At 63.0% G+C, this 15,128-nt stretch overlaps 1 protein-coding gene across 3 annotated transcripts in view; it reads left to right on the top strand.

Moving 5' to 3' along the window:
• Nucleotides 1-15,128, top strand: part of DENND3 (DENN domain containing 3) — a 50,719-nt gene that overhangs the window by 14,727 nt on the left and 20,864 nt on the right. For 2 of the 3 annotated variants that reach the window (XM_072733809.1, XM_072733808.1), the window contains exons 6-13: nt 2,826-2,945; nt 3,243-3,461; nt 6,684-6,799; nt 9,040-9,195; nt 10,607-10,703; nt 12,170-12,273; nt 12,588-12,781; nt 14,454-14,975. In XM_072733809.1, coding sequence (XP_072589910.1) covers nt 2,826-2,945; nt 3,243-3,461; nt 6,684-6,799; nt 9,040-9,195; nt 10,607-10,703; nt 12,170-12,273; nt 12,588-12,781; nt 14,454-14,975 — 1,528 coding nt within the window. Of the gene's footprint in view, nt 1-2,825; nt 2,946-3,242; nt 3,462-6,683; nt 6,800-9,039; nt 9,196-10,606; nt 10,704-12,169; nt 12,274-12,587; nt 12,782-14,453; nt 14,976-15,128 lie in introns of those variants that run through there. The other variant, XR_011996484.1, reaches the window with a different exon arrangement.

Below are 15,128 nucleotides of genomic sequence, written 5' to 3'. Positions count from 1 at the left end.
GACCGGCTAAGCAGTGAACCGAAGGGAGTTCAGGACAGTTTGAGGGTCAACCGTGTGTGTTATGGTTCCGCCTTCGAACATGAGTAACGCACGCATGGTCCCTGACCAATTTTCTGTGGCTTGGAATTCTGGATTCATCAATATTTGGTTCTTCCACTCTGACCACCCTGTGGGAAGGTTTATGGGGGTCGTTCTGGGCGCCTCTTCTCTTCACGCCTGCATTCAATCCATCATTCACCCGTGACCACCCAGCTCCCGGCGTGTCTCCAGGTGCCCACGGCCACGGCCACTATCCCACTCCGGGCCACGGCGTCTCCCACCTGCGCGGGTTGAGGAGCCGCTGGTCTGTCCACGTCCACTCTTCACCCTTCATTCAGTTCGTCCTTTGCACAGTGGCGGCAAAGACTATTAAAGTCTATACACTGGGCTCTCCTTTTGTGCTTAGAACCAACAGTGGCTTCTTGCTGTGTACCTGCGGCCCATCCTGCGGCCCTGGCCCGAGTCACTGTCCTCCTCTGTGTCCTCACCCCCTAGCTTCCTCTTGTCCAGCCTCACTGGGTTTCCCTCAGTCCCTCGCTGGTGTTGCCCCAGGGCCCTTGCACGTGCTGTTCCTAGAAGTCAGGTTCTTGGGGACGGCCTCTGAGTGACCTCCCACCCCGCCTCTCTGTGCCCATTGCCCTTCCTGCAGAGCCCAGCACGGTCTGTGGTTGGGGTTTGCACACGTGTGTGGTTTGTTCAACATCCATCTTCTCCATCGGCCTCCAAGCTGCATGAGGGCAGAGGCCCCGTTCAGAGCTGCATATCCGGGCCCGTTACCACGGCCGCCCTGCACTTGCTGCTCCGGCAGCCGTGCATGAGTGAACGGATGGGCCGTGTTTCCCTAGCCCGTCGTGTTCACAGAGTGGGGCCTGCGGCTTGGTTCTCGTGCGTTTGTCCGACGGAGCCGAGCCTGGGTCAGGCTTGCCGTCACGCTCGTCCCCTGTGCGGCCTCACTGGTTCTGGGCCCCCGTTGATACGAGGCCCCGACCCACCCGTCTTTGGGAGTGTTTTGGAGAAAACGCGAGCTTCCGGCTGGGGCCAAGGTCCTCCTCTGACCCAGGAGCTGGTTCGGCAGGAATTTCCAGAACCCACTGCAAACGGATGTCGATGCAGAGGCCGTGTGGCCGGAGGTGGGGACTTGGGGAGCCAAGTGTGTGGGCGCCAGTGGCTCGTCTCTGGTCTGTGCCAGGGGAGGCAGCGCCCAGCCTGGACCTCGGCCTGAGGGCAGCAGACACCCCACATCCTGGGCCCGCCAGCGGGTCTGAGTGTCCGTGTTTCGGGGCCTGGGCGTTCCTGGGTGTGCACGGCGAGATGTGCGTTTCCCTCCCACTCGGCCTGACTCTTCTGTGCTGCGGTCCCTGTTGTTTCCCTGGGGCCGCGGTCAAGCTGGAATTGGGACGTGTTCCCCTGAGGGGTGTCCCTGCTCAGAGCCTTCACCTGCGAGGTGGGGTGAAGGACCTGAGGCCCTGGTGCCGCGGCCGACGCGTCCTGTGGGCTCACTGGGCGGGTGACCGGCGTTTGTGTCTTGTTTTTATCTGTAGTTGGGAAGCGGGTTGACACGTGTACTGTGTGGAAACATCGAGGGGAGTTTTTCTCATCAACTTTACAGTTACTGGTGGTTCATCACCAGCTGGAGCGTTTGACTCCGCTCTACCTTGTTTTGTCATAAACAGAAGGGATGTCGTTGTCCTCACAAGCGAATCCACCTGGTCTCAGCCGAGTCTGGCTCCCGTGGGCCAGTGGGTGACAAGAGGGCAGGCCGGGGTGACAAGATGCGTCCCCGGCACAGTCAGGTTTCTTTTACACGAGGGGGCCCGGAGAGCAGTGATGACGTGAGGAGGCGTGGATGGCGAGCATCTGTCCCGGGACCTTGCCCACCCCGTCCTCCGCGTCTCTCCCCCTTCCACACGTTTCCTGGTGGGAGCGTCTTTGTCCTCAGAGTCGCTGCTTCTCTCTGTGGTTTCTGCCCGGCGCTGCTCACCCTTGGGTCACCCCGTTCTGCTCTTCCGTGGGGCTCCGGGGCTGCTCCTGGGCACCCCCCACGAGGCTGACACCCGCAGTCAGCCGCGAACTTGCCATCAAGCTGGACGGCCCCTGTCCGTCCCCCTCCGTCCACAGAAGGGGCAGTCTGCGGATGCTGAATTTGAAGTGTTATTTTAAAATAATATCCTTTGGAAAAATATAATTTTTTTAAAGATTTTATTCATGAGAGACACAGAGAGAGAGAGAGAGAGGCAGAGACCCAGGCAGAGGGAGAAGCAGGCTCCATGCCGGGAGCCCGACGTGGGACTCGATCCCGGGTCTCCAGGATCACGCCCTGGGCTGAACGGAGGTGCTAAACTGCTGAGCCACCCGGGGATCCCCCACTTTGGAAAAACAAATCTTTCTCAGCAGCGTCTTGAATTCCATGTCTTTAAGGAGCTTTGACAGTTAGGTTGAAAATGCTGAGAATCCGTAACACGCAGTACGTGTTGTAGCGAAGGCTGACCGGAACGTGCTTGGTCGGGACAGGCGTCCGGGTGTCAGCTTATCTGTGCCGACGGGCGCTTTGCTAATTAAGTAGAGCTTAGAGAGGTCTGGCTGACGACGACGTTCCCAACTTGATTCGCGCGTGAGCTTTTCTCAGCAGTGCCGTGTGTCTCGAGGCTGTTTTTTTCGGGGACATACGGGGCGACAGTGCGAGTATTCAAAAACGTATCCTAAATGGAGAGTTTCAGTGCATTTCGGCCTCTGCTGGGAGCCGCTCCCTGAACTCACTGTGGACCTTGGTCGTCCGTCCGTCACAGGTATTTAACATGAAGCCGCTCCAGATCGTGTTCCCCTCGCGCGCGGACCCCGAGAGCCCGGTCATCGACTTGGACCTCCACCTGCCCTTGCTGTGCTTCAGGCCTGAGAAGGTGCTGCAGGTAAGCGTGCCTCGGCCCTGCGGCGTCCCGGGCGGGCTGGCTTAGGGGGCGTCCAAGCCGTGGTCGCCGCTGTCCCACGGCGTGCCTCCGCGCTTCCCGCTCCAAGCAGAGGCGTGCAGGGAGTGCACGCTGCTCACGACGCGTGCTTTTCGGAGGGTGAAAGGGGCTTTGGCTTTGGCAAACGGAGCAGGGAATCCCGTGGACCCAGGCCCCATCTGGTTCCGGTGGCGCACGTACACGCGAGTCGAGCGCCTGGCGCGTGGCTGGAGGTGTGCACACGGTGTGGATTCCCCCCAGATCCTGACGTGCCTCCTCACGGAGCAGCGGATCGTGTTCTTCTCCTCCAACTGGGCGCTGCTGCCGCTGGTCGCCGAGTGCTTCATGGCCTACCTGCACCCCCTGCAGTGGCAGCACACGTTCGTGCCCGTCCTGTCGGGCCAGATGCTGGATTTCGTCATGGCGCCGACGTCCTTCCTCATGGGCTGCCACCTTGACTACTTTGAAGAAGTCAGCAAGGTGAGGCCTCGACCGTCGGCTCGAACGTTGGGTCCTCGTGATTCCCGGGGGGACTGGTGGGAAGTGGCTTTGAAAGGACCACGAGGGAGGGCTGCACACCCCGGCCCCGGGGGAGGGCGGCCACTGCGGCCCTGGGGCTGGTGCTCTGGGTGCCTTGCACATGTACACGTGCACGGGGCTGTCGCTCGTCTCCACCACCCCCTGCTGCCTTTGGGTGTGTTCGAGGCCGTGGTGCTCTGGGTGCCGGGACCTGGTGTCACTTCCAGTCCACGTAATTCCCCGGGGCTTCCTGCAGCTCCGTGAGGAGAGTGTGGGTGTCGGTGCCAGTGGAGCCCACTTTCCGGCCCGGCCTTGGCCACTTTCTGGTTTTGTGGGCTCGCGTGGGGTGCCAGCCCTTGTCAACCTTGGCATGCTTGCCTCAGAAGCGGGCACGTCCTCCCGGGCAGGGCTCCGAGCAGGCGCCACCCCGCACCCGCCAGCACATGACAGGGCTCCACAGGCCACGGCAGCCGGTGCCCCCGCTCCAGATCCTGTGCTTCTCCGGTGAAGCTTCTGTTGTTCAGGAATGCCGTGGGCCTCCTGCTGGAAGATGCCTCTCCACGCAGCGTGTCGTTCAGCGTTGGCGGGGGCGTGGGCCTTGCCACGTGCGGTGACCAGTTACTCGCGGTGCCAGACCAGCAGCGTTAGGTCCTCATGTGTCCTGGTCGTAAAAGACCGTGTTGGAGGGTAATGGGACGCTTAGGCAGTGAGGGCCGGGGGCCCCCAGGAGAAAAGGGGAGCCGGGATGGCGAAGACAACTGCACCAGCATCCTGCTCGGCCGCACAGACAAGACCACAGGCACATCCTGTGTAGCAGCCTCTGCAGGAGTGACTTTCGCAAAATATCCTGATGCAAAACAATGAGCTGTAGGACCTGGGTCACTGGCACAGGTTGAGGCAGCGCGTCTCCGGATGTCGCCACAAGACCCTCAACACGGCAGGTAGGCGGGTGCACGACCAAAGCCCTGACGGACACGATGTCCCAGTGCACAGGGGCCCCGGCTCGGCGTGCTCAGGGCGGCTCCCGGAAGAGCTGGTGAAGGCCCCGATTTGAATGGCAAAGTGGCAGCCCCTGGGGTCCCCTCCCCGTCTGGCAGCCTTGTTACTGCGGCTCAGCAAGCCTTGCCTGCCGCCCACGATTCTTCATCTTCCTCCTCGGAAGTGGCGCCGCCAGACCCGCGGACAGCGCGGACACAAACCTGTAACACTGTGTGCGAGCCGGCCTCCCGGCCCCGCGGTCGCGGCAAAGGTCAAAGGGCCGTTAGTGCAGCACCGGGCCTCCCGTAAGTGCTTCGTGACGTGCGTTCGGATGGTGAGCGACCTTGTGGATGGGCCGGAAACGTGGGACCGTCAGCGGCCACAGCGGGTTTGGCTTTTATAAGACGCCTCTGTTCACAGAAAACACGTAGGCCACGGAGTTCAGCGGATTACGACGTGCACCTCGGCGGCTCTCCGTGACTTTGCAGAGTTGTGCCCCTTAACCGGACGTTCCCGGCACCCGACACAGAAGCCCCGTGTGCGTCAGCGTCCACCGCGCTGCCCCCTGCCTGCCCCTGGCCGCCCCACAGCCCTGGGTCTCCCCGTGGCTTTGCCCGTTGCATCCACGTGGTTCTGTGGCGGCAGCCGACCTCTCGTGGCTGCCGTCACTCGGCGCAGCGTCCTCTTGGTTCGTCCGCGTCCACCGGCCACGTAGCCGTGCTTCTGCTGACACAGGATCCTGTCGAGGGACCGTGGCACGGTTCGTTTGTCCATTCGTCGGTTGATGGACCTCTGAGTTGTGTGGACGTTTGGCCCCCGTGAGCGGTGCAGCCGTGAGCACGCGTGGGCGTGCGGCTCCGCGTGGACTGGGCTTTCCCTTACTGCGGGTCCACACCGCGGGAGACGCTGGCCCTCGGGCCGCCGGCAGCTCCGATTCTCCCCTCCCCGCCAGCATCGTCCCTGTGTGTCCCTGCTGGGCTGGCCGTCCCGGCGAGCGCGGCGTCTTACTGTGGATCCCAGTGGTTTCCCCGGGGGACTAACACCCGAGCACCTTCGCACCTGCTTCCCGGCGTCGCTCAGGGTGGGGCGCCTCCTGCTGTGGCCGTTCTGAGTGTGCGGACACGCCGGGCGCTCCTTCCCGCCGCCTTCCCGCCCTTGGCGCCCGTTGGCTGCGGCCCAGCTGCTGTGCAGGGCCTGGAGGGTTTCAGAGCAGATCCCGGGAAGGTGCCCGGGAAGGTGCCAGGGGCCCTGACCCGCCCGGCCATCCCGGGGAGGAGCCGGGTTCCATCGCCTTCTTGCCAAAGCCAGTGACTCACCAAGTGACAAACACACTTTGGGGAAAGGCCGTTCAGAAAGAAAGCGTCTCCCAGTCTGCCTTGCAAACGAGGAAGAACGCGCCACCCATCCTCTGACATTGAAAACGTGTGTCTCTTGTCATCATTTGGGAAAAGTCCCTCTTGTTTCAGTCCTTTCCCTGGGGAATTTGCCAGCACGTTCACCTGACAGCTCACGTCCGATGTCGTGAAGGAAGCCCGTGCAGGGATTTACCTGTTCTGGAAGATTCCAGGACTGGCTGCAGGCTGGAGAGCCTGTGTTTTCCTCCGTGGGGCCCGGGGCCCGGATGCAGTCCTACAGCGCGCGTGCTGCAGCTCACAGGCGTGCGGCCCGGCTCACCTCCCCAGTCAGTGCCGTGCGTTTGTGCCAGAAGACGGCGTGTGCACACTTCCCGTGCCGCCTGGAGCACGTCAGAGCTGGTGCCCAGAGGGAGAGCCGGGGGCCCAGCCACATTCCCGGGACCGCCGGGTGCGGCCTCAGTGTCTGTCACACGTCACGCGTCAGGCTGTTCGAGTAACCTGGGCACGTAGGTCAGAAATCCTAAGTGCGTGCTCACCGAGCCCGGGGCCCCGGCCACACTCGCGGGAGGGGTGGAGTTCTGGAACCTTCTGTTCTGGACCCCTGAAGTGGCCGCCAGGCTGTGTACCGGGGCAGCTGAGAGCCTGGCCCGTGTGGAATCCTGACCAGACCCGGCGGATCTGAGCCACCCGGCTCGTTAACACGGCTCGCGGCTGCGCTGCACGTGTGGCAGGGACGGCCTTTTGGGGACTCTGTCCGGGGCGACGCTGCCTTGGGCAGCGCAGGTGCGTCTTCCTGTGTTTTCACAGGTGTCCGCCAATCAGGCTCTCACCAATCTTTACCAACTTACAGGAGGCGGACGGCCTGGTCCTGATAAACATCGATAACGGGACCATCACCTGCTCTAACGACGAGGACGTCGACCTCCCTGACGTCCCCCTGCTGGCGGCACAGACGTTTATTCAGAGGTAAGGGGGGCTCCTGCTGCCCCACTTCTGCACTTGCCCTGCGCTTGCCCTGCGCTTGCCCGTCCCCAGCGTCCTCCTGCGGTTCTGTGAGGTCCGCGCTCCTGTCTTAGGGTTTGCGACTCATCTGTGAACGTCTTAGGATGACAGTCGTCTGTCCACATACGAGTCGAGTCGTGGTCCCAGGAGGTCAAGTGCCCCCACCCCAGCCCCTGTGGTGTTGCCCTGTGCCTGTGAGCCTTTGAGCTCCTCCACCTCCTGCCTCCCTCCTCCCCTCCCCTCCTTCCCCCTCCCTCCCTTCTCTCCTCCCTTTCCTCTCTCCCTTCTCCTTCCCCTTCCCTCCCTCCTTCTTCTCCTCTCCTTCCTCCCTTCCCCCCTCAAACATGTGTTCAGACCCCAAGGATGCCCCACACAGGGCAGGTTGGCAGGTATGTGTCCTGCTGAGCAGCTCACAGGAGGGCGCCTGCCCCCGCCCCCCTCAGCACTCTGGCTGCCTCCTCGCTGCTCCTCGCTTGCATGGTCTTTGCGACTCTGCCCCCTCCCGCCCCCCCACCTTGGCCTCCATCAGGCTTCTCCCCAGAAGGGCCACATTAGGCTTTGCAGCCTCCGTCCTGGAGGCGGGGACTTTCTTACCTGCTGCTTCTGGGGAGGGTGGAGGAGCTTCACCATCTGCCAGGACGGTGATGCGGTCCCGTGGGGGGGCGGGGGCGTCTGGCCGTCCTGGTGGGGCAGCGCCCTGTGAGAACCTAGGAGGTAAACCACCTAGTTCAGCTTCTGATGAGCAAGTCAGAGTCAGAGTCTGACATTGTAGCGTGGTGGGCGCTAGTGTCGGGTGCGGTCTCGGCTGTGCATGGGTGGAGCATCCCCGGGGGTGGGGCTCTTGCCCTTGTCTGGGTGGTGGCGTCAGGATTCTAGAATAGACACAGCGGCTTGGATCTCTGCTCGGCTGGACCCTCAGAGGGTGGGATGCGCCGTCCTTCGTCCTTCGGTCTCAGCCACGTGCGCTAACGCACACCTGGAGGGCCGTGCCGGGCCGTGGTGGTCGGTGTCCCCCGGGTCCTGGAGTGCTCGGCTGTCCCCGGGGCCTTTGCTGGGGCCGGACAGGAAGCAGCGCCCTTCCCCCCAGAGACCCCACCCCCAGTCACCCCTGCCCCCGACCTCCCGGGGCAGCACGGGGACCCCCACTCTCACGGGCAGACTCGCTGAGCACTCAGGTAGGAGGGACCTCTGTCTCCTCCGGCAGAGGGCTTGTCCCGGCACAGGGCTCGGGGAGGGGACCGCTGCCACAGGCACTGTACCGACTCGTTCCGCGCGGCGCCCTCCGTCCCTTCCAGGTGGTGGTGCCCTGAACAGGTCAGCCGGGCTTGGCGCGGCTGGGACGCCTGTGTCCAGCAGTGGCTTCTTGTCACCTGTGGGCAAATCCAGGGTGCTCACCGGCCCCACCGACCCCTGGGGCCCTCCCGTGGGGCCTCTGGCGGCTGGGCTCTCCCTACCTGCTCAGGGCTGTCCGTGTCCGTCCGCTCCTCACCTTTCAGGCCCGAGGTCCTCTTCAGCCACCAGCCAGGCTGTCTTCCAGCTGTCCTGGTCTCTGACACCCTCCTCGCCTCCCCCTCCCCACGACCTCCTATCTGGGGTGTGCGCTTCTGTTTCTTCCCACCTGAACGTGAGGCCCATCCTGGAGCTTTGCCTGTGGTCACCACGCAGTCCACACCCACACAGCGCCTGGCGTGCAGGAGGTGCCCCGGAGGCACAGGTGGGGTGGGCGTGCATTGGTGTATTTTGCACGTAAACCACATGCTTGCTGGTTGGTTTCCAAAGTGCCAGGGAGGCCAGCGTGGTTGGACGCCCCTCTGGGTGGCGAGGGCAGCGACACACAGGACGTCGGGTGCATCCGATCCTCCCGGACGGGGCGTGGTGGTGGGAAGCTGCTGCCAGGAGGCAGCCGGTGCAGGAAACCCTGTGGCCTTCCTGGGGTGGGGAGTGCGTGCCCTCGCCTGGCGGGCGCAGCTTGGGTGCAACATGCATGGCCACAGGTGAGGCCTCTGTGGGTCGTGCACGGATGAGCTGTTTGTATGGGGCGACTCTCCAGGGCTGTGCGTTTATGACCGCCCCGCCTGTCTTCTGAGAGTCCTGAGTGTTCCTGCGCCTGGGAGGGCGGCCCCCGGCCGGCCGGTTCTCCCCCAGCCCCCACAGCCTCCGGAGCACGGCGTGCACGGCGGTCAGCATCCGTCTGTCCCTTCCAGGGTCCAGAGCCTGCAGCTGCACCACGAGCTGGACCTCGCCCACCTGGGTGCCAGCACGGACCTGAACGAGGGGCGCGCCCGCCGGCGGGCCTGGCAGCGGAGGCTCAACTGCCAAGTGCAGCAAGTGGCCTTGCAGCTGCTCTTCAGCATCTTCAGGTACCGGAGACTGTGTCTGTGGGAGGTGCCGCTGGCCCCATGCGGATGCGGCTGGAATCCTCACCCCTCCGGCCTCAGGGCAGGGGTGGGGGTATCGCTCCAGCTGGGGACCCTTGGTCACTTCGGGAATGAAGTCCACCCTCCCATGGCAGCACTTGGGATCTGTCCCCATCACATGGTCTTGCTCTTTGTCCTCATTTCTGTCGTGCCCCCCGCACCATCCCGGGGGCCAGAGGCGGCCAGGCGCACCGGGAAGCCGCGCAGCACGGGGATTGGGCTATTTCTGGCCCGAGTGTGTGGTCGTCCGAGGCGTGTACGATACGTGTGTGCCTAGATTATATCGCAAGTCTGTGAAGGGTTATTTTTAGCGAAAGAGCCTTCAGGCTGGATTTTTTTCCCCACTCCTTGATCGCTTTGCCTCTGGACCTGCCGGGTTGAGAGCGGAGCCTGCAGACTTGAGCACGCTCTTCGTGATTATTCAGTGACTCCAGATGTACATGTTTCCCTAAAACGAATAACTTACCAGGAGAAACATGGGACAGGGCAGCGTAGGCAGGTCACGCTGCCACCACTCAGGCAGTATAATCAGTATGGACGCTAATATGTTATTTTTATTTTGTCCTTTTGAAATGAAATCTTTTATGAACAAGGTTGGGTTTTTTTTCTTTTTTTAAAATATTTTACTTATTTATTCATGAGAGACACAGAGAGAGGGGCAGAGACACAGGCAGAGGGAGAAGCAGGCTCCCTGCGGGGAGCCCGATGCGGGACTTGAACCCGGGACCCCGGGGTCACACCCTGAGCCGAAGACAGATGCTCAACCACTGAGCCCCCGAGGCGTCCCAGGGTTGTTTTTTATTTTTATTTTTATTTTTTATTTTTTATTTTTGGGGTTGTTGTTTTTTAAAGACCTTGTAAGCTTTGACAAATTTGTAAAGAAGCAGACAATACAAAAATACAGATTATCAGACTCTATGTCCCTTCGATAGTTTTCCCCTGACAGTGGAAAGCATTGAGTGTCCGACGCAGGGAATGTGGCCCGTGAGCCCGTTGGAGGCAGGTCGCGTGGGTTCACGCTCCGAGGGTCCGCCTGCCCCGGGGGGTCGCCCCCGCAAGCCCACTGTGTGCGAACAGTGAGAACCGTTCGTGGCGGCCGCGTCCTCTGCGGGAGGAAGTCGGGTCTGGACGGGGAAGAGCCCTGATGTCCCTCCTGGGACGGAAAAGCCAGTCGCGGAGCAGCCAGAGCAGCAGGCGGGCGCGCCCAGCCCCAGCCCCCTGGGGTCCGGGTCCCCTTTGTCCAGGCCCGGGCTGGCAGAGGGTGTACTTCCTGTCGTGTGTGTCGCCAGAGACGGACGACTTTCTCCCGTATTTAAAAATATCTCAGCCCTGCGACCATCTTTCTCTTCACCAGGGAAGTGAAGAATCACTTAAATTATGAACACAGGGTGTTTAACAGCGAGGAGTTTCTCAAAACCAGAGCTCCGGGGGACCAGCAGTTCTACAGGCAGGTGAGGAGGGCGTGGGCTCGTGTGCGCGTCTTCTGTCCCGCGGGCCTTTCTGTCCTTACGATGTTCAAGGTAAGTTTCTTCGGCGTCGGTTAGTATCTTATTAAGGACTAGTGTTTCCGGAAAGTTAGTTGTGGTGCGGTTCCTTCTGACCCCTTGGCCCTCCCTCCGTTTTGGGGTCAGCTCCTTGGAGTGTAACATACGTGTCATGTGTCATGAGACACTCGCATTGTAAGTGTCGCGGGTGATGTTCCGGGGGGGGCGGGGGGACGTGTGCGCCTCGAGCCGCATCCTTGGGATCGAGGCGGGGCCTTTCCGTCGGCGCGGCAGGCCGCCCTGTGTTTCTGTCCACGTGTTAACCGGCACATGGGACGCTTCCGTTCTCGTCTGTTTCGAGCCGCCGCGTTCGAGCAGCCTCTCCCCGGGGGCCAGGCTCCCCCTCCAGCAGGGCTCCCCCGCGCAGGCCTCCTGCGGCGCGTCCCTGGCCCCGCTCCTGCTCCGCCTCATTCCGTGGGCTTCCCCGTCCAGGGCAGCGCCCAGCCCAGGCGGAGGGCGTCCCGTGCTGGCTTCTAGAACCCTCTGCAGAGCTGCCTCAGCCCCGGGCTCCAGGCGGGAAGCTGGGCTGCCTGCCTCGGTGGCGCCCTGTCCAGCTGGTGGCCAGAGGGGCATCTGAGCCTTGCTGCGGAGCCGCGGCTCTCGTGCCTCAGGGCCACACGGCAGTCGTTCACGTCGGCCGGCCGGCCCTCGGCCCGCACCCTCCGGGTCTGCCCTCTGACCTTTGCTGGACAGACTCCATGCTCCCCCCACCCTCTGCCGTTGAGGGGACCCCAGCCGTCAGGTCCCAGCTCCAGCTGACGGAGCCGAGCTCCCCGCTGTCCACCTGCTTGCTCCCTGGGCACATGGACAGTGCCCCAGCGGTCCCTGCGAGCCACAGCTGCCACCTCCCATCGCTCCCTGCCTGCCTTCTGCTGCAGCTGTTCTGCACGTGGGCCCTGTACCACTGCAGCCTTCCTGTCCCCCGGCTGGGCAGTGGCCTTTGGGCCTGAGCCCTGTCCCCCGCGGGCTGCTGGCCTGCAGCAGGGAGTAGAGTAGGGACAAGCTCTGGCAGCTGGGGTTGCCTTTTCCCTCGAGAAACCAGCAGCTGGGTCATGGGAGCCACAGGTGTGCACCAGCCTGTGCGTTTGCTGCGAGGAGGGGGCCATGGTCCCCAGAGATCCGGGATCAGAGGCCACAGGACACCGTGGCCCTCGTGGTCACCAGGGGAAGGTGGTTGAGCTTTTGAACTTCTGGTGATTTTTCAAATGCCGAGTGTTCGGGGAGGATGTGGAGGGTACAGTAAAGACAGCTACTGGCTTAGGAACCTGTGTCCAAGGAGAGGCCGCGGCCGGGGTGGGGGTGGGGGCCGGACAGTGCGTGGGCGCTCTGGCCGCAGAGTGCAGCGGTAACTGGCCCCCCGTGGTCTGTTTCAGGTGTTGGACACCTACATGTTTCACGCTTTCCTTAAAGCCCGGCTCAGCAGGAGGATGGACGCCTTCGCCCAGATGGACCTCAACACGCAGTCCGAGGAGGACAGGTGCTGCCACCAATGGGGGCGCGGGACTCTGGGGACCCAGACGCCCTAGGAGTGTGGATTTATTTGGGTGGATGAATGATACATTCGACCAGAAAATCTCACATTTAGCAACATATAACACGTTGGGCTCGTCCCTGTGGGGACACAGCCGCTCACTGCGCCTGGGGACACCCACACGGTGCTCCCGCCCTGTTTTCCACTTGAGTGTGTCCACATCTGGCTCCGGGTGCCGCGTCGGAGAGGACGCTCAGGGGCTGGGACGTGGTCTCCGGCCGTACTCGGATCTCTAAGGTGTTGCTTTTCTCTAACCCCAGGTTAAACGGGATGCTGGCAAGTCCAAGAAGACCAACCATTGAGAAAATGGCCTCGCGGAAATCCTCGGCCCTGCACGCCGTCCACAGGCGGATGGTGGTCAGCATGCCCAACCTGCAGGACATAGCGGTTCCCGAGCTGCTGGCCCGGAACTCGTCGCTGCGGAAAGTCGACTCCACGGGCTGCGGGAGCGTAGGTGATACACCGGCCCCCGTCCGGGGCGCTGTCTCCCGTCACCCGGCTCCGATGTCGCTGACCGCGGCTGAGCCTGTCTCAGTGCAGGGGAGTGGGGCGGGTTTTTTTTTTTTTAGCAGTTTAGTTGTTTGAAGTATTTTTAGAGTATTTACTTTGCAAATTATGTTCATTATGGAAAATGATTTCTTACCTGCATTTTCCGACCGTCGGTCACGCTGCTGTAGACAGCGCTCTACAGGGTTTTGGTGGCTGCGCACACGCAAGGACGTGCAAGATGCACGTTTACACGTGGACGCGACGACCGTTAGGCCCCAGTGGGCGCCACGCCATCTCTGGCTCCCGGGGGTACAAAGGCCCTGGTGTCCCCGGCCCTCGGGGAGCCGCGCTCCCAGCAGGAAGTCCGAGCCTGAGCGTCGGGTGGGTGCCCTGCCGGGGGGAAGCAGCATCAGGGCTGCTGATGGGGTTTGGGTGTGGGAGCCACGTTTCAGCAGAGACAGCGGGGATGGTGAGGCCAGGCCCCCCTCCCCCTCCGGTGGCAGACGGCAGGCGGAGGGACGGCATGGGCCCGTCACCACCGTCCTGGGCTGCAGCTCCGTCTCGGAGGCAGGTCTGTGTGCACAGTTTCCTTGGCGTGAAGCCGCTCCACAGCACATGTGCACGTGTGCATGCCCGTGTCTCGTTTGCACGTAAGCTGCAGCAGCGCATGCCGCGTGTGCCTCAAGTGTCTACCCTCAGGAGTCGCGCTCCATCCGCAGTGGCCGGGGGCAAGGCCAGGCGCCGTGAGCCAGGGGCCCTGTGGCCGCTGCCCGGGCCAAGGCACCAGGTCCCAGGGGTGCCTCCTAAGGAAGGCACACCCAGGGGGCCTCAGGGGCGGCAGCGTGTTCTAGACGAAGGTCCCGTGTCAGAGCAGGCGTCCAGGCAGCACCTGCTGGGTCTGGGCCCCCCACGGCGCGTGCAGGCCGTGTGCCCTGGGCCGGGGACTTCGCCTCCGGGCCTGTACTTGCTCTCCTGCCAGCCAGGGGTGCCTGTCACTGTCTCACTGCCCTGTGGGTGGGCGCTGTGCCCTCTCCGCCCTCTGAACCTTCATCCACAGCCTCCCAGCCCTTCCAGGCTTCACGGTGATGCCACCTCCCTGGGGTGGGGGGTGGCCCTCCTCCAGGCCTGGCCTGGCCCCCTGGCCTCCTGGGGGGGCCCTTAGGTGACATGGACAGAATCCGTGAGACGCGGCTGGGTTGGCCGGCTCCGGCACGTAGCAGCGCCGCACCTGGGACGAGCAGGGCCACAGCATGCGCGTTCATGAGGCGGGTCCACGGTGGTGGCCGTGTGTCAGCGTGGCCGTCAAGCCAAACAAAGCCGCCAGCGTACGGGGCTTCACGCTGGCCGGCCGTGCTCCCCGGCCTAGGTTGTACACGTGACCCTCCCCTGAAGACTCACTACCGGATGTTTCCATTTAGCACTGATGTCTTAGCAGACACGATTATCCTAGGGTGCCGTGGAAGCAAAGTGGGGGGCTCGGGGGGCCGTCGTCCAGCTCAAGGCACGTGGAGCTTCCTGGAAGAGGCTCAGAGGTTCTGGCCTCACGTGGCCCCCGGGCGCAGAAACGTCGAGCCAGACTAGATGACGGGGACACGGCGGGGTTTAGGGTCAGCTGACGGTGTGCGTTTCCCTTCTAGTCCTGAACGTGACTCCTCCGTCGACCTACACGTTCAAGATCCCGGAGATCCACTTCCCGCTGGTGAGCCAGTGCGTGCAGGCCTACTACTCCGACTGCGTCGCCCTGCTGAGCAAGGCCATGGGGCTCCTGGCTCCCGACAGCTCCGTGCTCCTGGCGAGGTATTACTACCTCCGCGGGGCCGTGCACCTGATGCAGGGGCAGCTGCTGGACGCCCTGCTGGACTTTCAGAGCCTGTACAAGACGGACATCAGGATCTTTCCTGCCGATCTCGTTCGGAGGACGGTGGGGTCCCTGTCGGGCCCCCAGCGCACCCAGGCCGAGCGTGTGCCTGAGCTGCGGCGGCTCATCAGCGAGGTGGTGGACAAGCCCGGAGAGGCCCCCAAGCCGGACGACCGCGTGAAGAACTTCGAGCTGCCCAAGAAGCACATGCAGCTGGACGACTTCGTGAAGAGGGTGCAGGAGTCGGGCATCGTGAAGGACACCAACACCATCCACCGGCTGTTCGAGGCGCTGACCGTGGGTAAGAGGCAGCCGTGGCCCCGCCGTGGGGTGTCGGTACGTGGGGAACAGTCCGCGGAGGGGCTGCCCGAGGGTGTGGGGAGTGCGGCCAGAGACCCCAAAGCCGCTGTAGGCTCCATGGCCCCCGGGGCACCCGCTCCCCGCGTGCCGTCCC

Source organism: Vulpes vulpes, chromosome 13, assembly GCF_048418805.1.
Source record: "Vulpes vulpes isolate BD-2025 chromosome 13, VulVul3, whole genome shotgun sequence".
Taxonomy (NCBI): Eukaryota; Metazoa; Chordata; class Mammalia; order Carnivora; family Canidae; genus Vulpes; species Vulpes vulpes.
Note: the sequence above shows the minus strand (reverse complement) of the source record. Positions and strands in the feature narration are given on the sequence as shown.